General features: G+C 43.5%; 2 protein-coding genes and 2 long non-coding RNA genes across 8 annotated transcripts in view; 2 read left to right on the forward strand and 2 right to left on the reverse strand.

The window, feature by feature from the left end:
* On the forward strand, positions 1 to 1,454 carry LOC115382357 (uncharacterized). Its single transcript, XR_003930531.1, has 2 exons — positions 1 to 172; positions 923 to 1,454. It is a non-coding gene; the product is annotated as an uncharacterized LOC115382357 (long non-coding RNA).
* Positions 910 to 5,008, reverse strand: LOC115382356 (uncharacterized). Of its 2 annotated transcripts, none has more exons than XR_003930530.1 (9): positions 4,677 to 5,008; positions 3,562 to 3,661; positions 3,410 to 3,484; positions 3,177 to 3,273; positions 2,951 to 3,055; positions 2,729 to 2,843; positions 2,564 to 2,645; positions 2,229 to 2,393; positions 910 to 2,120 (listed from the first exon to the last, which is right to left on the reverse strand). It is a non-coding gene; the product is annotated as an uncharacterized LOC115382356 (long non-coding RNA). The 2 variants fall into 2 exon arrangements; XR_003930529.1 differs by having other exon boundaries at positions 3,177 to 3,301; positions 4,677 to 5,007.
* A 1,186-nt stretch (positions 5,009 to 6,194) lies between these two features.
* On the forward strand, positions 6,195 to 17,366 carry mccc1 (methylcrotonyl-CoA carboxylase subunit). The gene is made up of 20 exons (XM_030083496.1): positions 6,195 to 6,260; positions 6,348 to 6,458; positions 6,946 to 6,989; positions 7,612 to 7,751; positions 7,884 to 7,979; positions 8,112 to 8,233; positions 8,806 to 8,953; positions 9,037 to 9,158; positions 9,254 to 9,365; positions 9,769 to 9,850; positions 9,987 to 10,114; positions 10,204 to 10,387; positions 10,778 to 10,887; positions 10,967 to 11,183; positions 12,666 to 12,752; positions 13,464 to 13,513; positions 14,309 to 14,446; positions 14,542 to 14,649; positions 15,348 to 15,419; positions 15,511 to 17,366. Exons 2-20 carry the CDS (start codon positions 6,403 to 6,405, stop codon positions 15,646 to 15,648), a joined length of 2,154 nt encoding a protein of 717 aa, XP_029939356.1. The 5' UTR covers positions 6,195 to 6,260; positions 6,348 to 6,402; the 3' UTR covers positions 15,649 to 17,366.
* Positions 17,367 to 19,555: 2,189 nt separating this feature from the next.
* The window catches only part of atp11b (ATPase phospholipid transporting 11B), a 53,577-nt gene continuing 50,371 nt past the window's right edge, over positions 19,556 to 22,761 (reverse strand). For all 4 annotated transcript variants that reach the window (XR_003930428.1, XR_003930429.1, XM_030083004.1 and 1 more), the window contains one exon: positions 19,556 to 22,059. Coding sequence is in view for 2 of the 4 variants with exons in the window: in XM_030083004.1 (XP_029938864.1) it covers positions 21,978 to 22,059 (82 nt within the window). In the remaining 2 variants the exon portion in view is untranslated. The remainder of the gene's footprint in view (positions 22,060 to 22,761) is intronic.

A 22,761-nucleotide genomic window follows, 5' to 3' on the forward strand; every position in this document is an offset into this window, starting at 1 on the left:
TGATTTTGGCGGCGCCAGTGGACAAAAGCGGTAGTGTTTTGCCTGAAGTAACACTACAGTTCCCATGAGCACTAGCGCGTGGCGTCGTCAAATGCTGCTCCCGGTCGCATGCTGTTGGGCTGAACTCGCTCACATGTGTTTCCAGTGGCTGTGAAGGATGGACAGCGACGAGGTAATGAATCTAATGGTGGCTAAACAATGTTATATCATGATGCAGAAAATAAACGTTTAACTTTGGTAAACATAACTTTGTTTTTCTACCGCTTTTCCCCCCTCTGAGACCACAGACATCCACCAAGCAGCTCACATAAATAGTGATCCCCCCATCACTACAGTCCTATATTTATTGTAAACGCACATTGTTGAATGATATCAATCTGCATGAAGTGTGATTACTGTGCTCCGCTGTGCTTCCAGCGGGCGATATGGCCAGTCTGAAGGGACTGTGAGTGAGCAGGGCCGTTTCTATAATGTTAATCGGTTAATAGGCAATCCGGATCATTACTAAAATGTAATAATTTGTTCCCTTTACCAATTAGGACATTTCCTAAAAAAATAATTCAAATCAATTTTGTAGTTTTTGAGTTATCTTGCAAACAAAGAAATAAACAGCAGACGGCAAAAACATAACCTTCTTGGCGAAGGGAGGGTTAGAATAATTTCACAGTAAACACACACATACAGATCCTGGCAGGAAGGTGCTGCGTTGCCTGATTATTAATCCTGCACAATTTGCACAAATATACTTTGAAGTCTCTCAGGGAAAGTGCTACTACTCCGTTTCTTACCATTTTATTTTTTTCTGTTATAATTGTATTATTAGGATTCTATATGGCTAATTCTGCATTCATTTATTACTAAAATGATTCTGATGTTGATTAAACATAAAAAAAATGTTACGTTTGTGACTTTTTTTTTTCAGGAATTCCCTGTCCCAGAAACTACCTCCACCTCTTCTGAGTGTGAGCCCCCACGCACTAGTGCTGGCAGAGGGAGGGGCAGAGGGAGAAGTAGGACACCAGAAGACTTGAACCCCGAGACCCAGCAGAGAGTACAGGATCTGCACGAACGCAGAAACAGAGAGATGCAAGCCAGAATACAAGCACTGGACCACAATCAGAGGGGAGAGCTCCTATAAGTGTTCCTTTCAACACCTGGCTTGGTGTTCGACATTTTGGACCTGCTGGAGGACCCTAATCGTCAGAGAGTCCCAGGTGGAGGTGATCTACATCGGTGCTCCTGCGCAAACTGTAACGAGATGAACACTGACCTGGAGAGAGTTTTCCAGACCCAAGGGGGCAGTACACCGGATTCCTGGTCCGCAGACTAATGTAGCGTGTCATTGTTTGACTGCACTGTAATAAGTTTTTATAGTTTTTTTTGTACAGAATTTGCCTTTAGACTGTCCACTTGTTGTGTGTGTGTTTCAAAATAAATACATCTGTGCAAAACAAGACAAACGTTTATTTATACACCATCTTTCACTGTTTTCAAATTTCAAGTACTTTGTCTTTGGCACTTGTTCCTTCACAGTAAAGTGAGTAAGTAATAAAACAGGACCTAGAGAAAAAAGGAAAAACAGGCACATGCACACTCTTAGCGTGAATGCAATGTGCATTTTTACAATGGCAGGATATGTGTATGTTTTGATTGAACAAACTATGACAGTATAAATAAAAAAATACTGAATAATCTGTGTGACAATGTTAGAAGTTACTGAGAACAATTACAATAAGTACAGTAGCAGCAGTGTGGGTGGGGGTCCAGTAAAGCTGTCACTATGTGTCTGTAGTCAGCCTGTCAGAGTGATATGTTGTATTGATGTGCATTTATGAAAGCAGACAAGGAAGGATCGTCAGTGTTCACTTTGGGGAACACCTTCACCATATTTCACGTGCGTCCTCACAAGCTCAGCTGTTGGTGGCGGCTGTGTTGAAGCCAGAACCACGAAATTCCGGGGGTCATCTGGCCTCAGGGTCTGTGTCTTGGGAAGGCCACCTCCATTTTCAAGCCTCTTCCGAAGAATGCCTCTCTGCAGGTCTTGAATGTAGGAGTACTTCTTTTCCTTCACTGTGCAGACACTCCAGGATTTGGACTTCTTATTGTAGCATCGTCTGTAACTGAAAGGAAGCACAAATACTAGAACACACGTATTTCACAACTACAGTATCAGGCAAACACTATGATATTCCATTCTGGAGTTGTCCTTAGATACGCTAACAGCTTACATCTTGTGTCCATCTTTGTTTCGTGCCGGGGCGCGGCCATTGTCACAGTTGTAGTCTATCGCAGCAAGCAGAGTCCGCGTCCGGTACACTGCTGGAGTATAGGAGAACCGCTTTCCTGCATACATGAGTATGTGATTCTGGAAGCTTTCCAGATCGGATGTTGTCCTGTATAGTATGACAAGAAACATTTACAAATCATTGTACACAGACCAAAGTACCAATTATTACATAGATATCGACATTTGATATAACAGCAAAAAACACCAACTTTGCCATTTTAATCGTGTTTTTAGTCAAACACAGACGGTTGTGTTGATAAAAGGAAAAGTGCATACCTGAAGTTGATGAACTTCACAACATTCTTCAATCATCGCTTCTCCAGGACGATGGCTACAAGAGCCTGGTGAGCTGCTGAACCTGTAACCACACATCTCGTTGTGAGATGGATAAAATTCCAAGTAAAGCAACAAAAACACCCCTTGAAAATACATTACAATTACCTTGTTTTATCCATGGTTTTTCCTGTGTATCTTCACCCAGTGGCTCATGCTCACAAGATCCAGTGGCCCATGTGTGCTGGTTCCGAATGTGATGAATTACAGCATGCCATTTCATCTACAGCATTAAGAATCATGTGTGAACTTGTGTGATCTCACTTGCCTTCTCTTCACAATGAAAGCATGTTTTAGTTTACCTCACAACTTTACTTCCTACAGACATACCTTGAACTGCTCGACAGTGGATGCCTGCTTGGCACAGTACCAGAAATGGTTCACAATGTCTTTAATCCAAGGCAAGATTTCAGACTGGTCTCTGGCTGCACCAGCCTGAAACAAGGATGTGCTGTTGTTAGAAAGCCACCATAGAAATGCTGCTGTTTTTCTGCAAGGTATGAACACGCAGAAGTCACGTCAGTAAACAAAAGTAATAATGCAGTAACACTCTCACCCGTCTGAGCTGTGATGCACTGTTTGTGACAGAAGTCCCTCCCCTTCTGTCCTGCACCACTCAGCATACTGTTCCATGTGAGTCCTGTGCAATGTGCCTGAGCCCATGAGCAAACAGCATGGGACCTTTGGTGAATGACGCAACTCATTATGCCAGTGTTGTGAAACAGTAGGCAAGTGTTCCCAGACAGATGACCAAGGGCTCACACCATCAACCCATTTACAGAAACTCACCTGGCCTCTAATACACCAGCTTCTTCTGCCCCAGTGCCTTCTTCCAGGATTTGGACACCCTCTATCAGTTCTCCCCTGAGTCAAAACAGAAAACATTTGAAAAATACTAAACTCTGCCCAAAACAAACAAATGCAGGCCCTGGGAAAAGTACCTATCATGGTCCGACCTCTTCTGTTATGCTGGAAACTATACGCTGCAGTGGTTGGAGATGTTGCTTGTGGGGAGTAGAAGTTACTTGCTCCTTTTGATAGCTGTAGAGAAATAAGAAGTATGAAACTGATATAGATCAAGAGTAATACAAGAGAAACACAAAAATATACACACAGGAAATAAAAGCACTACATAACAATCATCAAAAAAACATCTTTTATGTCACAGTAGAGAATTATAAGATAAGAATAACAATAAGTAGGAATACAACATCAAATATAACAATAATTAGGGAACAACATTGTATACCTTACACAACACAATGTCCAATAGGCAAACATAACAACAACAAAACAATATCTTGTTTTCATTCTGACCTGAATATGTCATGTTTACTGGCTAACTGAGATTGTAATCTTCAAAGTTAGGCGCTTGGTGCTGCTGAAGTGAGCTACATAAGTGGCCTTCAGGACTGACTAAATAAACGTTACATGTAGAATTGCAAACATGCAACAATCCCTGTAATTTTACCGACAGCGCAAGGTGCTATTGATGAACAGGACTTTGAAAAGTCATACCTCAATGCACAGGTGTTTTGTTTTACTGATTATTTAGAGCAAACAACACGGTTTGTCTTGTTTTGCGATCACCGTTTGTCAACTAAACAAAAAGACGACCAGAATTCAGTTTTTCTCTGAAATTATTGCATAAGAATCATCAGAAGCTACTATCACGTACATACAAAATGACACGATAATACTACAATGGTTCTGTATGGCTGATCTTTCCACAGCAGGAACTTTATATTTGCATTTTGCAGTCATCGCATTGTTTTTACCTCCGCCAAGGATGTAAAGTTTTCGCCTGCGTCTGTCTGTTTGCTACAGCTTGTAGTAGCATCACTGTGAGCACACTGACGTCATAGAAACATGCAGGCAGCTCTGCTCGCTGGCACACATCGCCGAGTGAAAGCATCGCAGTAGTTTGTAGTTTGCTGTGTGGCTGTTCGTGTCGGTGTGTAACTGTGAAATATCAAGCTGATGGCTAATTACTGCTACCACGCAATTTTCCGATCGCTAGCATTAGCATTTGATTTGAGCATCGAAAGCTACTTACTAGTCCAGCAGGAACAGAGCCAAGGCAGCGTCGGTCGGAAATCCCTCCTGATCTTTCAGCTCACGCCAGCGAGTGAAAGCCGGGCCAATGTTGATCCTGGACTGTGCTTTTATCCGAGTAGCCTCTCTTTTTCTTTTTTTTTGCCTCCTCAGACAAAACTTTTGGCTTCTTTCTCTGTTGTCCACCTTCCGCCATGTTTGCAAAATCCCACACTGGAGTTCTGTCCTTATAACGACAGGGGAAGTGACGCATGCCGTAAAGCAGTCCGCACATTTTGTAGTTTTTTAGCGTGCAGGGTTCCTACCACCCTCCTCACAGTTTCTTAGTCAAAGTAAAAACAATACTGACGTCCTCAGCCCGTGAAAGAGGGGCCATTCAACTAGTTGTAAGCCGATGTATCATCACAAAAGATATTAAAATGTTTTATTAAGGTTGAAAAGTTCCTTAGTATCGCTTTAAACTAAAACTCTGGGTACATCATATTAAAATAAGTTAATTGAATACTTAGTTAAAAGCTCAATAATAAAGTGGGGCCTTCAACCTGCTCTGGAAAAACACCGTCAGTCTCGGAGACCCTTCGGCTGGCAGCTCCTCACATATGAGCCATAGTACCAGAACACAGCCCCTCATCGTTCTAACGTCAGAAAGCCTTAATTAAAAGCCACCGGAGAGCCTCAGGAACCTTGAGGGCTCAGAATATAAAAACAAGTCCGGTAAATAAGAGTGGCCAAGACGGTGAAGACACTTAAAAACTAGTAGGAAAACCTTGAAAACAGTCCTGAAACGCACTAAGAGCTGACGCAGTGATTCTAAGACAGGAGTGATCTTTGGGTCTTTGTCAGCACTCGTGCCGCTGAATTCTGGAGAGGCTGGTGATGCTCTCCATGTGAAGATTAGAAAGCCGGCCAGTACAACAGGCTAAATGTCTGGAGATAAAAGCATGCATCGACCTGAGCGAGAAGCAGGTGAACTCTGCTATATGTTCTTTAGGTGAAGGTTTGTCTTTGTTGAGCTTGAGGAAGTTGTCCACCACCCATGACTGTAAATCTAGAATACAGTTAAAGTCCTCTATGGGCCCTGTGTCACCAGGAATACAAATCAGCACAGATGTCCTCCTATGGAGGTCTTGAGAGCCTTTTTGAGTTCCTAAGCTCAGTAGCGCACTCTTTTTGTTTCTCAGAACGTACCACGCTGTTGAATTGGCCACTCCTAACATTTCTGCAATCTCTCTGACGGATTTCTTATTATTTTCCAGCCCAGGAAGATCTTTTTCACTTCCAGGTGTGGCATTCGGACGCTGTTGCTGTAAACACACAACATGCGGTCAAAGGAGCACTGAGTGCTCAATGCTCATGTGTTTGTGAATGTTATTATCGGTGTATAAAGGACAAACACTCCCCTCTGCTGGTCATGTGCGGTAACTACAGGATCCTCCCCGCCTCCCCGTTGCCACTTCTGATTGGCTGCTGTCACTACGAGTCCTTGGAAAGGTCATAAATGATAATAAAAACATTTTATTGAAGTTGGCGGTGAGTTTTAGCGCAACCGTGGCTCCGTGGTGGCCTGCAGTGTCTTATTTATTGTGTAGGTGATAGTTCCAAAGTCATCTAATTGTAAGTATAGGTTTATCGTGGCGCGTTAATAATCTTCGCTTCGCCTTTCCGTCCCCAGCTGGTGCTTCAGGCAGCTAGCCTGTTAGCACCGTTAGCCTCTGCTGCTGGTCGCCATGGCTGCAGTTATTCTGACTTTCCCAACTCTGCAGGGTCTGCGGAACTTCACACAGTGAGTGCACCGAACGCAGAGATGCCTCTCTTTTCTTTGCAACTAAGTTGGCATTTGTTGATAATAGTAAAGTTAGTCTTTAATGTCAACTTTGATTTCTTAGGCTAACAATTAGTCGTCTGCGCACAGCTAACCTCGCAGATGTGTTTGAGCTGAACGATTGTAACATTGTATGCAGATGTTTGAGGGTTTACGGCCTGAATCACACACAGTCGTTTTTAATTTGTACCGATAAAAAGTTGGCGAAAACGTTTTTCAGTGTGCGAGCTACAAAGTAGCACGCGAACTGAGCAAGGTTAAATAAAGGTAGCTGACTGGAAGCTAACGTGGCTAATGTTTTTGGTTTCCTTAGATAAATTAAATATCAGTCTTTTCCAAATATCTTGTTTGTTTTGATAAGTTCCCCATCGCCAGTAAAGTAACACAGAAAGATATACATCCTTGTGTTTTGCTCATAAGTGAAACTGAAGATGTTTATGTTCCTCAGAAAACTATCATGGACCAAAAGAGGTGTGAGGCTTGTTTCAGGAGGTGAGTGAACAACCTGAAACCTATGATGGAGGTGAATACTGTTGACAAGTAATTCTTTATTTTTCAAGGTAATATCATGGGCAAATACTTTTTTTTCTTAAGATATCCAAGTATATATTGAAAGGGAGTTTAAACTCTAGTTTGTCTGGTATAATAAGCAGCTGCTTCATGATAATAAACATAAATTTAGTGAAGTTATTTGAAAATGTTGTCATTTTAAATGTTGCGAAAGATGCAGATTTGTCTTTTGAGTCAGTTTAAATGTTGTGTTGTCAAAACAGGCAGAGGGAGTTGTAGCGATGATTTGTGTATTAAAATACTTAAAACAAACTGTTTTTAATGAACAAGTCAGTCTTGTTGGGAATAGATCAAAGCTCTTACAATTTTATGTTGGTCGAATCTGGGTTTTGCCACTGATCAATTCATAGAGGTGTGTGCTGTTTATGTGGCCTCTGGTTATTCTGTACACAAAATTGCACCATCTCCTCAAACCTAATTATAATTTTAATCTAATCACAAGTTCTTATACTTCAATTGATGGTTTATTTCAATTTCTTTAAAGTATTTTAGGTTCCTGTGCCTTTGTTTGCTCACTTTAAAAAACATCTTTTGTTGTCTCCAGGGGCAGGAAGGATAGAAAAGGTGCTGATTGCCAATCGAGGAGAGATTGCATGTCGTGTAATGCGAACAGCCAAGAAGATGGGTGTGCGATCTGTGGCCGTGTACAGCGACGCAGACAGACACTCGATGCATGTGGCAATGGTGAGTTGAATAGTTTTTCTGTTTGTACCACACAAATTTGAATTAACTTTCTCTATCCCTGCTCTAATGAATAACAGGATTTGTTATGAAGATGAAAAACTCTTTAATCCGACCTTGCTTTTGTTCTCTTAGGCAGATGAAGCATACCACATCGGCCCTGCTCCCTCCCAGCAGAGTTACCTCTCGATGGAGAAGGTTTTAGAGGTGGCCAAGAGGTCAGGATCACATGTGAGTATTCCTGCTGGAGAGGGAAGACTTCAAGCTCAAAGATTCAGGTCTCTTTGAGGTCTCTGTTTAATTCTTTCACTCGGGTTATTTTAATTTATCCCTGGAATTGTGTCGGTGTTTGTGTGTGTGCAGGCGGTCCATCCAGGTTATGGTTTTCTGTCAGAAAACACAGAGTTTGCAGAAGCATGTAAACAGGAAGGAATCATCTTTGTTGGGCCTCCTTCCTCTGCTATCCGAGACATGGGCATTAAGAGGTATCAAACACACACACACACACACACACACACACACACACACACACACACACACACCACCTCCACCACAGATTTTGAAAGCCCACTTGAATGATGTCTGAGTGAGTTTTGATTTAAATTTTTTTTCTGTATTTCCAGTAAAAATATATTTTTAGTGACAAGTCAGTCTGAATTTTCGTTACACTCCCACAGAGATATGTGTGAAGGTGACACTGGTGTTGAGCATAAATGTGAGCGTATAGTTAGTGACTGCTGTCGAGTTCAGGAGCAGGAAACCGTTCAGCCAGAGAGACATGGAGAAAATGTGACAAGAAAATACTCTGAGCATTTTTGTTTTGGTTGGTCTTCAATACTTCTGTTACTTATTTGTCAGTAATACGCATACTTAATAATAATAACAATAATAATAATAATAATAATAATATATTTTTTTTTTAGGTCCTGTTTATAATTTCTTTTCTTTTTTTTTTTTTTTTTACAATGGCACATACTCATGTGTTACAGAAACAAACTATTGAGGCAAAAGTATCAATAACCAAGTTGGTTTGATATTGTTTTTTGTACTTTTTTAGCACATCCAAACACATAATGTCAGCTGCTGGTGTGCCGATCATTGGCGGTTACCATGGAGAGGACCAATCAAATGAGAAGCTGCAGGCGGAGGCGGCCCGGATCGGATACCCAGTGATGATCAAGGCAGTTCGTGGAGGAGGAGGGAAGGTGAGGGGTCACACTCAAGGCCGAATTAATTTACACTGAACTGAACAGAGAGTTCAGTGAGTGCAAATACGTGTGTTTGTCAGGGTATGCGAATCGCTCGGTCAGACGCAGACTTCTTGGAGCAGTTGGAGTCGGCGAGACGTGAGGCCAGAAAGTCCTTCAACGACGACGTCATGCTGGTTGAGAAATTTGTCGAGGATCCCAGGTAACGGTCGCCCCTGCAGGTCAACACCACCGACACTTCTGTATGATGTTTAGTGGTCTGGCTGACAGTTAAATGTGTGCGTCTGACTCCTGCAGACATGTGGAGGTTCAGGTGTTCGGAGATATGCATGGGAATGCCGTCTACCTGTTTGAGAGGGACTGCAGCGTCCAGAGGAGACACCAGAAGATCATCGAGGAAGCACCAGGGGTGAGTGAGCTCTGGTGGGGACAGATATGCTGATGGGCTGTTTGTTGATAGAACAGGGCTCACAGATTCGTTAAAGTGTTTCTCTGGGGATCTGCAGGTAGAGGGTTTTATTCCAGATGTGGCCATTGGCCTTTTTGGGTTTCAGACATACGATACTCCTTTGTAAATAGATTCCTGCTTTGATAAATACGTGCAAAATTTCATCTTATAAAACTTACACTTTGAAACGGTTAAATTCAGCTTTGCTGCCACTAATAACTTTCATTGTGGGTGATGTGGGGCTGCAGTTATGAGATACTAGCAGTTGCAGAGTCTCTGGGTGACTTGTATCACATTCCTTCACTGTCTTGACAGATCTGCTTGAAAAAACCCCGATAATATAATTCAACTGTGTTTTTCACAGCCTGGAATAAGCCCCGAGGTCCGCAGGAAGCTGGGAGAGGCTGCAGTGAGAGCAGCTAAAGCCGTCAACTACGTGGGAGCAGGTAAGACACACACACACACACACACACACACACACACACACACACACACACACACACACACACACACACACAAAGCTCAGGTTCAGATGACACAGCTTCAGCACCATGGTCTCGTGTGGTTTGGCCTCCTTTGCAGGCACGGTGGAGTTTATCATGGACGCACAGCACAACTTCTACTTTATGGAGATGAACACCAGACTGCAGGTGGAGCACCCGGTCTCTGAGATGATCACCGGAACCGACCTGGTGGAGTGGCAGCTCAGGGTGAGACTGAGCGGCGAGAGGAGAGAGCAGCTGAAGCGGCGTGAAGCGAGGATTGAGTTGTGCTGACACTTTGTACAAACCTCCTCCAGGTGGCAGCAGGGGAGCGTCTGCCTCTGCTTCAGGATGACATCATCCTGAGAGGACACTCTTTCGAGGCTCGAATCTACGCCGAAGACCCAAACAACGACTTCCTTCCAGGGGCCGGGCCTCTGCTGCACCTCTCCACGCCGGCATCGGACTCTCACACACGCATCGAGACCGGAGTCAGGGAGGGTAAAGAGCGAAGCTTAGCATCTGATCGTTGGTTATAGGGTTGAATCTGGGATGAGACATAAAGCAGCGAAGGCAGAGCGGAAACCACGGTCAGAGTAGACAGGCCTCCATTAACAATATTTATTGGTGAAATGCAAGTTGTACAGTAGTGAATCACTTTCAGAGCTCATCAAGCGATCGTCTCAGGAGTGTGTTTGTGATCGGCTGTCATTAACTTGGAGTTCAGCGTCTGATCTACAACTTCATGCTCAAACAGACTTTAATACAGCTGCAGTTTCATTCACTGTCACAGTAATTACTTTCTGCCAGACAGGGAAAGAAAAAGTTTTCCTGAACTCACTGATGTGTGCCGTGGCTCACAGCATCTGTTTTATCTGTGTCTGCGATCAGGGGATGAAGTGTCGGCACATTATGACCCAATGATCGCCAAGCTTGTGGTCTGGGGCGAGGATCGCTCGGCGGCCTTGAAGAAACTGAGATACTGCCTACGACAATACAACGTGAGAAAAACAGAATAACAAATGCACGCAGAGCCTCGGCTCAGTGTTCTGCCTGTCTGAACATGTGTCGTCTCCTCAGATCGTCGGACTGAACACTAACATCGACTTCCTCTTGAGTCTTTCGGGCCACCCGGAGTTTGAGGCCGGTAACGTGACCACCAGCTTCATTCCTCAGCACTACGCCGACCTCTTCCCTGCTCCCAGGGCGCCGTCCGGGGCCGTGGTCTGCCAGGCGGCTCTGGGTCTGGTGCTGCAGGAGAGGAAGCAAACTCAGAGCTTCACACAGAGCGCCTCAGGTCAGGACATCAAGACGCCGTGATCAACATGAAGTGATGACAGAGGTCTGGAATCTTCAACATAGGTACACTTCAACTGTGAGAGAGAGAAAGAGGGGAAAAAAATCCAGAAAATCACATTGTAGAATTTTTTTTAAAGAATTTATTTGTAAACTATGGTGGAAAATAAGTATCCCAAAAACACCATCCCTGCTGTGAAGCACGGGGGTGGAAACATCTTGCTTTGAGGCTGTTTTTCTGCAAAGAGGACGGGACGACTGATCCGTGTAATGAATGAATGAATGGGGCCGTGTATGGTGAGGTTCTGAGCCAAATCCTTCTCCATCAGTGAGAGCAGGGAAGATGGAATGTGGCTGGGATCTCTAGAGGAGATCTGCAATGAGGAACGGGCCAAAACACCAGCGAGAGTCTGTGAAACCTGGTGAAGACCTTTGACCTCTGTTTTTAACAACAAATGTTATATCACAAAGTGTTGAGTTGAACTTCAGTTACTGACCAAATACTTATTTTCCACCATGATTTACTAATAAATACATTAAAAATCATGCAGTTTTTTTTTTCACATTCTCTCACAGTTGAAGTGAAGCTATGGTGGAAGTCAGACGTCTGTCTTCATCTTAAGGAAGAACTTGATCAATCGGTGGCTGGCTTAATTGTTATATATGTTCAGTTTGTCAGTATTTTTCTATTCTCGTGACAAAAGTAGAAAGATTTGAGCAGCTTTTTATATTTTCTTGTTTCAAAGGTGAAAGCATCAATTCCAATTATCTTTTTATTAGTCATTTATGACCTTTTTACAAATACAGATAGAAAATAATGCAAAAAAGGACAAAACAAAATATCAACAAACGAAAGAATTTAATGTATTTTCTGAATGGAATAATGGTGAAAAAGAATAAGTGGACTGTACATCTCTTTTGTAAGTATTTGTTGTTTTTTTATCTTGGAGTGAATTGAATTAAAGCATGTTGTTTTTTAGCAGTTTGCATGAATAAAAACAGTTGTGGTTTTAGAGTGAATCTAACAGGTGCAATAATCAAAAGCTACGTAGACACACTCAGTCAGAAATAAAAACTTCGAACTACCTCATGTTAGTACAATCTACTTTTTTCTGTTCTTCCCGAAAGCTGCTAAAGTTTTGTACTTTTGTTTTCGTGTGTTTCTCTCATGATCTGCAAATTGAAATGAAAAAGTTTTGTACATGGCGCAAAAGTGTGTTTAATTGCAGTTAATTCACAAAGGTTGTGTGTTAACGCAGTGAAAAATGTACACACCTAATTAAATAGCCTTAATTATTTCACAGCTGGACACAGAAAGGAGAAAATTATTTTGTTTGAAATTCTGCAACATTGCACACCGGTTCTAGCAGAGAGATGGTTTAACAGAACTGCTGTAAAGCTGCAGAGTGTGCAGCATGTTCTGTCATTTTTTTTTTATCTTAAGTGTGTGTTTGTGTGTGCGTGTGCGTGTGTGTGTTTGCAGACCCTGCTTCTCCGTTTGGCTCCAGCCTCGGCTACAGAAACAACATCCAGTTCAACAGAAATCTGACGCTGCAGCTGGGAGAGAAAAGTAGGTAAAAAGCCCCCCTGTGGAGCGTTACTGCCCCCTGCAGGAGGGTCGGGACAGCTGGTCTCATCTGGTAAATCGTTATATTCAGGGTCTATAATAGCAGGTAGATGTAGTGAAGGAAACACAGACAGAGGAATCTTCCACGTTGAGACGATGGATTTCACTTCATGTCACGTTGGACGGTAAAAACTAAACACTCCCAACTTTTAGAGGTTATTCCTTCACTTTTATTATATGATGTTTTGGAAAGTATGAAGCTGTGTTCAGTTGCTCAGTTTTCATGGTTTAAAGTGATCGTGTTTAAATCGGTCTGCTAACAGCAGCCATAGGGAAACACTGCTGTTATTCACATCAACATTATTTCTTTCGTTAAAAAACATTGATGTGATTGATTGTGTTCAATCTTATCAGTCTGTTAACTAGAATTAACAGGTGAGAGCAGTCCTAACTGAGTATCTGGTGTGTTTGATGACTGTTTGAATAATTGAGCTAAAGGTTGGTTTCCTCTGTGACACTTTATTAATGAACTTCTATTCATTATTCAGTGGTCCTATTAGAAACGGTGCCTTGAAGCCAGAAATGAGCCCCGCAGCTGCTACGGCCAGTGATTTTCAGCTGCAGATCTGAATTCCATCCTGTCTTTTGTTTTGTTTCCACGGTGTATGGATTCTTTATTTTTTCCTGAGAACTTTTATTGGTCTGTGTTTCCAGAAGTGAAGGTGACCGTTGTGTACAACAAAGACGGAAGCTACAACATGCAGGTGAGCTGTGACTCATTTTAATATCGGGTTTCTAAATATTATGGTTTTTACCAGTAAAGGTGGGACGGCGATCAGTTTAAATACATGTTTATTTATTAAAATTATTTCAGATTATTCACCTTGTGGCCCCAACAGGGATCACATCAGGAGAACAAGCACCCCGAAAGATATTTAGTCCATTTATTTTGAAGTGTTTATAATATCTTTTACAATCGATATCTGAACTGCTCATCATACAGTTTAAACATTCCAATAGAGACAGGAAGTAGTGAAAATAAGAGACGGACGGCACATGGACTCGATTAGAGAGAGTGACGTATCCATGTTGTCCATGAGTGGCTTCTGTGTTTACCTCATGTGTTTTTCTCATGAGATGTAACTGAATATTCATGTTTACGTTGTGTGTGTGCGTGTGCGTGTGTGGGTGTGTGTGTGTGCGTGTGTGTGTCGGTAGACCCAGTTTATCCGGTTTCCCTGGTTTTCAGCGTTGTTGATCTCTTCAGGTAGAAGGTGGTATGAAGCCGCGTGTTTGTGTTTTCAGAAGCAGTCTGGTACAGTTGAGTGTTTCTCACACTTATTGCAAATGAGTAATAGATGCAGTTTTCCTGCATGTAATTAAGGAAGTGTATATCTTTACAAGTCGCTGTGTTTGAGGGCCTCTGTATTAAAATGTGACGGTACCGCCGGGCCGTCCACATGACTGCACACCTGCTGCGAATCTAAATCACGAGGAGAATCCGGGAATTACAACCTCGGCTCCTGGTGCTGAAGAAGGCCTCGTGTGAACTCTTTCAGATCGGCGATGAGGTTTACCACGTGACCGGGGAGGTGGAGACGGAGGGCGGAGCGGCTTTCCTGCACTGTTCCATCAATGGAGTGAAATCTCGTCCCAAACTGGTGATTCTGGACAACACAGTGCACCTCTTCTCCACGGTACGCTGCACGGAAACGCAGACGCCCCACCACTCATCCACTATCCACAAAAATGGAGTCTGTCACTGACGGGTCTCCTGGTCTGCGTCCTGCAGGAGGGGAGCTCCCAGGTCTCAGCTCCGGTGCCAAAGTATCTGGGAGCCGTGAGCGGGGCCAGAGCTCAGGGAGGAGCCGTGGCCCCCATGACCGGAACCATCGAGAAGGTCAGTCTCACTTTATGGGATTTCTCTCACAGTAACTTGCTTCAGGCCTTTTAATCCACAGTTTCTAGGATTGTATTATTATTATTATTATTATTATTTTTTTTTTTTTTTTTGCACGGCCCCTCCTCATATTCAGTATTGAGGGCAACAGAGCAAAACCACTAAACCGCTCTGGAAAACCGCCCAGAAAAATCTCAGGAATTTCTTCCTCTAGCATGATTTAAATCCTTTTAAATTAAATTTTGAAGAATGAAAATGTAAATCCTTTCTCTAAGTTAATATGCAGTAATAATAAATGATGATAAATCACTTATTCAAGTTGAACTTGGACGCCCTCATGCATGAAAAAATACTGGTAAGAGCAGCCGGTAATTTAATGTTGAGGAGACGGATGTCAGTGCCGCACGAGAAACCCAATCTTAAAGAAATACTGAGACGATCTGATCCTGTTTTTTCAGTACTGGGCCTCATGGGAAAACATCCTTTGATCCCACTCGGTGCATGTTTAAAAAAAAATTAATAAAATGTTTCCACCTATTTAAACTGTAAAGAGCCTTGGCTGTTTGTGCTCGACTTCACCGCGTGGCGTCTTACTGTCATTTATGAATGACGTCAAGGATCCGGTTTCCTTTGTAATATGACTGACACCTGTGTGTGTGCGTGTGTGCGTGCGTGCGTGCGTGCGTGTGTTTTTTCAGGTGCTGGTGAAGCCTGGAGATAAAGTGACTGTTGGAGACCCTCTCATGGTGATGATCGCTATGAAAATGGAGGTGAGTCTCACACACTCTCACTTTAACATCACAGTTGTGTACACACACACACTGTTCATTCTTCTTTTTCATTTTTCTTCCGTCTCTGCAGCACACGATCCGAGCGCCTAAGTCGGGCGTGATCAAGAAGGTTTTCTTCAGCGAGGGCTCGCAGGCCAACCGCCACGCCGCTCTGGTGGAGCTGGAGGAGGAGGCGGAGGGGGCGGAGGAGGCGGGGAGCAGCCAGTGAACCACAGCTGCTCTGACAGGTCGGAGGGAGGAAGCCAGCCAGTGTCGTCGATGAGTTTGAAGATGGAAGCGTGTCTGGACGGTGCGGGTCAGACAGAGAATTTCAACATGAACCGAAGAGCTCGGACAGAGGGGTCAGGGGTCGCGGGGGTCACAGGGGTCGGGGATGTGAGTTGAGTCGAGCGGTAGAAGAGCACACGTAGCAGCTAATGAACATAATCTTTCCTCCAGTGGATGAATCATCTGTAATGTTGCCTTTTTACACAGCGGATTGTTGCATTTATCGTTTGTCTTTACGCTCTTAGTGTTGATTTCTGTTAGTTTTAGTTTCTTCTTCTTCTTTTTTTTTCCTGATCAGTACAGGTTGATGCACTCGGGCGGTGATGGTATCGATTGCAGCTGCTCTTTTCTGACCACTTCTCGACACTGTGTGTGTGTGTGTGTGTGTGTGTGTGCACAAATTGTGTGCTGATATAGTTACTGATAACTGCGGGAGATTGTTTCACATCCCCTGATATGAACCTGTAAATTTTAACCAGGAGTCCGTGAACGCGGCCGCCAGCACACAGGAGCACAGAGTTTGTTGCTGTTTTTCTGAATTAATGAGGTAACTTTAACATTGTCTCCAAATCATGAAGTTGTGTAAAAGTAGACGAATCGGGAGGATCTGTGGAGAATCTCACTGTTGCCGATGTGGTTCAGACTGACCTTCGACTGTCTCTCATGATTTAACACAGCGCTTCCAGACATTGTTTTTTTTTTTTGTTGGAGTTTCCTTTTGATTGCCTCGGAGCTACTGCAGACCAGATATTGTTTCACCTGAGAGGAAGAACTTGATAAGCTGATATTGTGCTCGCCATTCAGCCAACTGTTTTCCAGATAAATCTGCCTCAGTTCAACTTTTCTCGAAGTTTTCATCTTCATCTCAGGCTGAGATTTGCTGCTGAAGGATTCAGTCCTTCTTACTCCAGCTGCTAACATAATGTAAAGACAGGAGAGGGGCCCGTCAACAATGAGATGGACAATTAAAGACCGTAAAGCTTTGGTGTAAAGCGGTCCTCGTTTCTCTCTACGTCAGATGGTTGTTTGAGCCTGATTTCTGATCCACTGAACATCAGTGACGAGACACAAACCCATCCTCAGCTGGCCTCGGCTCCCAGAAAGGCTGTCAGTTATCTCTTTAATTCAGGAATGTTTTGTGCAATACATTTCCACACTTTAGACTTTAAATTCCCTCACTTCTGCCTCCGAACTGTCTATTTTACTGCGTTGCCGTCACAGTGAGCTTCGGCGCCGTTGTTCCAGAATTGAGCTGATTTATAAGAAAAAAAACCACACACTCCAGAATATGTTTTTGCTCTGGTAATGAGGAGCGTTCACTATTTTTTTGTGACCGTTTTTAGCCTTTGGGTTCAAAAACAAGGATGAAATGTCGGTCAGCGAGAGCTTTGAGTGGACAGATGTTTTTTTTTTTTTTTCGAGTAAATCCGCAGAGCGTGACCGCTCAACACACACGAGTTATGTGAAGTGCTGATCTCTCTCCCTCTCTCCCTCTCTCTCTCTCTCTCCCTCTTCCCCCCTCTCTGACTAACCCGTGTGCTCTGAGGCCTTTCAAACTGAAGCTGTTAATATCTGCATTCATCTCTGGACTGTTTGTACTCATGATTTGAAACGGACAAAGAGCCGATCGTGGATTAATCAAACACTGTAATAAATGTTTTTAAAAAGCTGAAATGGCCTGTGGGTGTGTTTCTGGGAGAGTTTGAGACACAGCCGGACAATCTCGGGTAGAAACCAGGCTCACGAGGAGTTCAAAGTTCATGAGTCTGAACTGATTGATCAGGAAACGGTTTCAGATCATGTTTGTAACATTTTTAATATACTTCTCTGTTTTTAATATGTTTAAATCAAAATGTCAAATTCGAACCAGTTAAATACCACACATAGCCCCGTTAATGAGCTGCAGAACTGACTACAGATGTGGATATTTTCAGCATTTTGAATTCTGGACAGCTCGCCATCAGCCGATCACAACAGGCAACTTATTGCATCACTTTTTCAGACGGCCGGAAAATGGTCACAGTGGTTAAATTGTTTTCTCTCATTTGTTAAATCTTTTAAAGCCAAAAACATTTATAAAATTTCTGTAAATTAAATTATTTCTCTTACATCAAGTGAAAAATGGTGCAACAGTTTTTGTGTGTGTTGTGTGAAAATCTATATTACTCACTTCTGTAAAATCATCATAATGCAACTGTGGTACCTCCGCTGGATCCCTGGAAAGTTTATTATTAAATTTTTTTTAACTTTGATTAATGAAGTGTAACCAGTGTCTGATGGGCTGGAATGATTTTAAAGATAAACCCATGAATCCTTTATTGTTTCACCACAAGAGGGAAATGAAAGTTAACTGTTTCATCAGCTGAAGATGTGAAATAAATGTCCTTATTTGCACCTGATCGGGACTTACAAGTTTCACCTGGTTAATTCCAGGCTCATTAAATGACTAATGGTGGCAGATTCATATATTCTTTGGGCATTTCTGAAGAGTTAATGGGTTTTGAGAAATATAAAAACTTTGCTTTCCAAGGAAAACTGTATTCTTAAAGACTAAATATTTAACCGGAGAGTATATTATTTAAAATGAGCATCACAGACAGCAGGCGATCACTTGATATTGTTTATTTGAATGAAAGCTGAACAAACCTCCAGATTTAAAGCCTCCGTCCAGACAGAGGTGACCTGGCTGTGAGCATCCAGCACGGCTCCTCAATTAAACCCGGGACGGCGCCGCTGACGCAGGACGTCATCTTCAGAGGTCGAGGCGAGATGAAATATTAAGTAACTGATGTGAGCTGTGAGGCTGAGCAATCTCCTGCTTCTAGAAATACTCCCGACGGCTGGAGATGGAGGCGGATGTTTGAGACCCCAAGAAAAACGAAATCGGCCGTGCAGAGAGGGAGAGTGTACTGATGTCCTGATCAGTATTTACAGTACACGGCGGGCTGATAGAGATCCAGCTAGTTATTTAATCTTCCACTGGATTTCAGAAGACGTCCACACAGTGAGTCACTGTTACAATAACATCTGGAATCACTTCTTAACGCCACAGACTGCCGTCGGTGCCGGTCCAGCGGTATTTCTGCCTCGGGGACTCCGGACCTGAAAATCTGGGGTGTCAAACACAGGGCCTGAAGGCCAGAGGTGGCTGTGGAAACACGGCACCACATCTTCACAAGGTACAACGGGTATTTTCATAAAAGCGACTGCTGTTTTAGAAGCGTTTCCTGACGTTACAACAGTGAGACTGACCAAAGTTAAAAGGGCATGTGGTGGAATAGTTTTAAGCCGGGACCAAACTGAAATAAAGAGAAAAGACAGGCTGCAAACAGAGGAAATGGTTTCTGGACTCTCACTGGATGCTGCTGTTAAAAAAGATTAATGGTGAAACTGCATCTCAACATTTCCAGTTTTTGTAATAAATTATCTCATTAAATGTTTCCCATGCCGTCCTCGCATTAAAACAAATGGAAACTTTGGCAGGTGTCATTATTCATAGTTAATTACGCTGTAGTTCCACCCGCTGAGCTGAAACCGGGCAGTGTGTGTGTGACCCCCCACCCCCCCGGCACCGTTGATAAGAGCAATATGATTTAAAATGGATCTGGCTCCGCTGTGTGCAGAAGATTGGCTGGACGGATAAATCAACAACTTTTGGTGACTGAGGATGGCGCTCCCCTCCAACAGCCACTGGCAGGTGAGAATAAACCCTTTTAAAAGTACAGCGTGGTTCCTTTTTGTGACTGTTCTTCACTTTAAACCCCAGGCTCAGGATAAGTAGGAGAAGAGGAGGCAAAATCTTTCAAGAAGAGCTTCTTCAATTCAATGTACAAGTCAGAGGTGTTTCAAGACAGATACTTTAATAACAGATATGAGGTCAACTGATTTAAAACATTGCTCATATAAATGAGGTCTAGAGACAAACCGTGTGATCGTCTGCTGGAGGGAGTGATCTCGCTCCCAACTCCAAATATCAGCCCACATATCAACAGCTCCTTTAGAGATGCGCCGATACAGAAAACACAAATACAGGAGGAAAACAAAACAAAACAAAAAGTACAACATTAATAAATACACTTCCACTGTCAGTTGCTTCTGTGTGAACAGAAAGAAAGGACACGTACCAAACCGTGAAATGGAAACATCAATAATATTCACTGCACCGACTGGAAATCATTGGAGCGACTTGAATGTGGAGGAGGCCTTCAGACCTCGGCTACACGAACTTCCCGCGACTCCACCTGCGGTCTAAAACGGTTGTCTTCAGAGGTCTCTACACCGCACGTCTGGCAGCAGCCTTCAGGAGTCAAACCCCTGTCCTTCGAGCACAGAATCAACCTCTGAACCTGGCAGGCGGCGTCCGTCTGAAGAGCCGCCGAGACGGACTTGCTTCGACCAGCATGACCGCCGTGCAGAAAAAAAAACAAAAACACATTCCCAGGTACGCTCACACACAAAACATCTCAACAGCTGGTGGATTAACACACGCATGACGAAAACAATGTAACAGCAAAAAAAAAAGTGATTTAAATGAGTCGAGATGAATGACGGCGCTTTGCAGAGGAAAAACAACTTCATGAAGGTGACTCTTGATATGTGATTTGTGCAAACGCTCTGCTTTTCCATACCTCTTTGAAGAGAGCAAAAATATATCGGTATTCATCCTTCTGAATGTGGAGACATTCGGCCGTCTGAGTCGAGACGCATCAGCCACGAGCCGGAGAAACAGCACCTCCGCATTAAAGCCACTCCTAGACTAAAACCCAAGAGACGGTTCCGTTTTCAGGCTCCTTCGCCTCACAGTGGGCACGGCTACACCAGGCTGCTTCACTCAGAATTATTCAGAACTACGCAATTTGGAATTAAAGCATTGTTTATGTGGGAACGGTAATTCTGAATTGATGGATGGAAAACACGTGTACGGCCATCGCAGCAGGAAAAGGAACGAACATGAGTAGAACGACTGGAATTTACCGAAAGTGGAATTGACGTATTCATAATGGAGGAATTATTTATTATTACATATTTCAGAATAGTCATTTTCATTCAGGATTAGGAGTTTACAAGGTAGTTTTTAATCTTAATGAGGATTTATTTTTTGTTTGGAACTGAAGGGGAATTAGAACTCCTGTAAAGGTGGCCACTGGTCCCTCGTCGTCTCGGACTTTAATGCAGAGATGCTGTCGGTCGTCGGGCTGATCAAGAAAAGGCATTCAAAGGGAACGAGTACAGAGAAACAACTGGCTCAAACAGCTTCCAACTGCAGTACCGTCGGTAATCTATCAATAATAAAACCTCTCCGAAGTGTATTATGGCTTTTTATAACGTCCGGCCTCCTTCTGAGCGACGCAGCGGGAAAGAAAGGAGGCCCAAACAGTCGAGACGAGAGAGCAGCACGAACAGTAACAAATCTTCCCAACAACAATATATAAGCTTCTGTACAGTCAGGCACAAAAATAAACACTTTTGAAATTCCAGTCTGAATCCTTTGGTCTTTGGTGCCGCGGCACGGGCGACTCTCAGAGTCCCGACGGGGCCCGGGGGTCTGCGAGGTACGAGATGCTACGGGACTGCGGGCGCCTCGGCTCTTTCCCTTTCAGTCTGAACGCCAAAGTGCAGCAGGAGTTTTCAGCGTAGCGGTTGGTGGAAGCTTAATGTGGTCCAACTCCGCAGAGCTTCATGCTACACAGAGGAGCCTGGTTTGTCAAAGCGAGTCCTACAGCGAGGCTGGTCGACCAGTCCGGACCTCTCACTCTCCACGTCCTTCTAACATCAGCGGCAAGATGAGAAAAAAAAAACAGCTTGTCAACTGATGTGAAACTGGGAAACCATACAGCTCCAGTAAAATAGTATAAGGTGGAGCTGAGACGGGTGAAACTCCGACCCGTAAAGACGCTTATAAAGGTCATGAATTCAAGTGAGCAAGCAGCAGGGAAGCGTTGGGATCTTCCAAAGTGGAGTCTGGCTGAATGCATCACATTTCATCTCCTTCAGTGTTGCAGTTTCTGTCTTATGTTCCTCTCAGTTCTGCCGAGAGTGGATCCACCGCAGGAACCGACCGGCCAAGGAAAAGCAGTCGTCTGTTTCGGCATCCAGCTGAGTTTGAAATGAAGTAAATTTCTAAAATGATGGCGGGGGGGGGGGGAATGGGCCGGGGGGTGATTATGAGTCATGGTGGAGCGGCAGCTCTTCCCCAAAGGGCTGTGTGTGTGCGTGTGTGTATGTGTATGTGTGTGGGTGCATGTGTGTTACAGTCTGTGGCCCGGGGAGTCAGCAGTGGGTGGCCTCGATGGGCGACAGCGTCAGGATGCTGCGATCGTTGGAGTAGAAGTTCTCCGTGTCGCTCCAAGACCTGAAAACAGGCAGCAGTGACTGAGGGTTAAGAGCCTGATGCAGCTTGTGTGTGTGTGTGTGTGTGTGTGTGTGTGTGTGTGTGTGTTCTGGGGTTTGCAGTATGACCTAGAGGAGTGGGCAGGACGAAGCAGAGAGCGGTGAGGTGGAGGGGTGAGGAGTTAGTAATGGTTTGATGGTGTTAGTGGTGAGTATCAAAAGCCTCTCCTCAAAGACTCACTGATCCTGTTTATCAGATGACACCCCCCAACCGGACCCCCAAAATTATTAATTGAGACTGGGGTTGGTTTTGTGACACTATTAGAAACCACATAATGAATTAAGTTGCAATAAAAGGTCCAATCAAATCTGCGGAGGAGTTGAGATGTTTGAGGCTATTTCCCATCAGATCCTGGTTTCAGTATCTGAGGTGAGACTTCAGCTACTCAATACACAGATTTAAATGAACACAATAAGCATAAATAACCAAAAGGAAAAAAATAATCATGATTAACAAGCAATCAGAATCATTCTTCATTTATCCCCTCAAAAAAATAAAGCATCAGTATCTATTTCAGCAGGTAGAATATACAAAGTAAAGGTCAGCTGGCTATCTAAATATCGGCTTATTTACTAGAAAAATAGGTGTCATACTGGATTATGTGTCAAAACAGCAAAGATAAATGCTTCATATAGTATAAAATGATATATTCAGAGATGACAG

Source organism: Salarias fasciatus, chromosome 23 (genome assembly GCF_902148845.1).
Source record: "Salarias fasciatus chromosome 23, fSalaFa1.1, whole genome shotgun sequence".
In the NCBI taxonomy this organism is placed as follows: Eukaryota; Metazoa; Chordata; class Actinopteri; order Blenniiformes; family Blenniidae; genus Salarias; species Salarias fasciatus.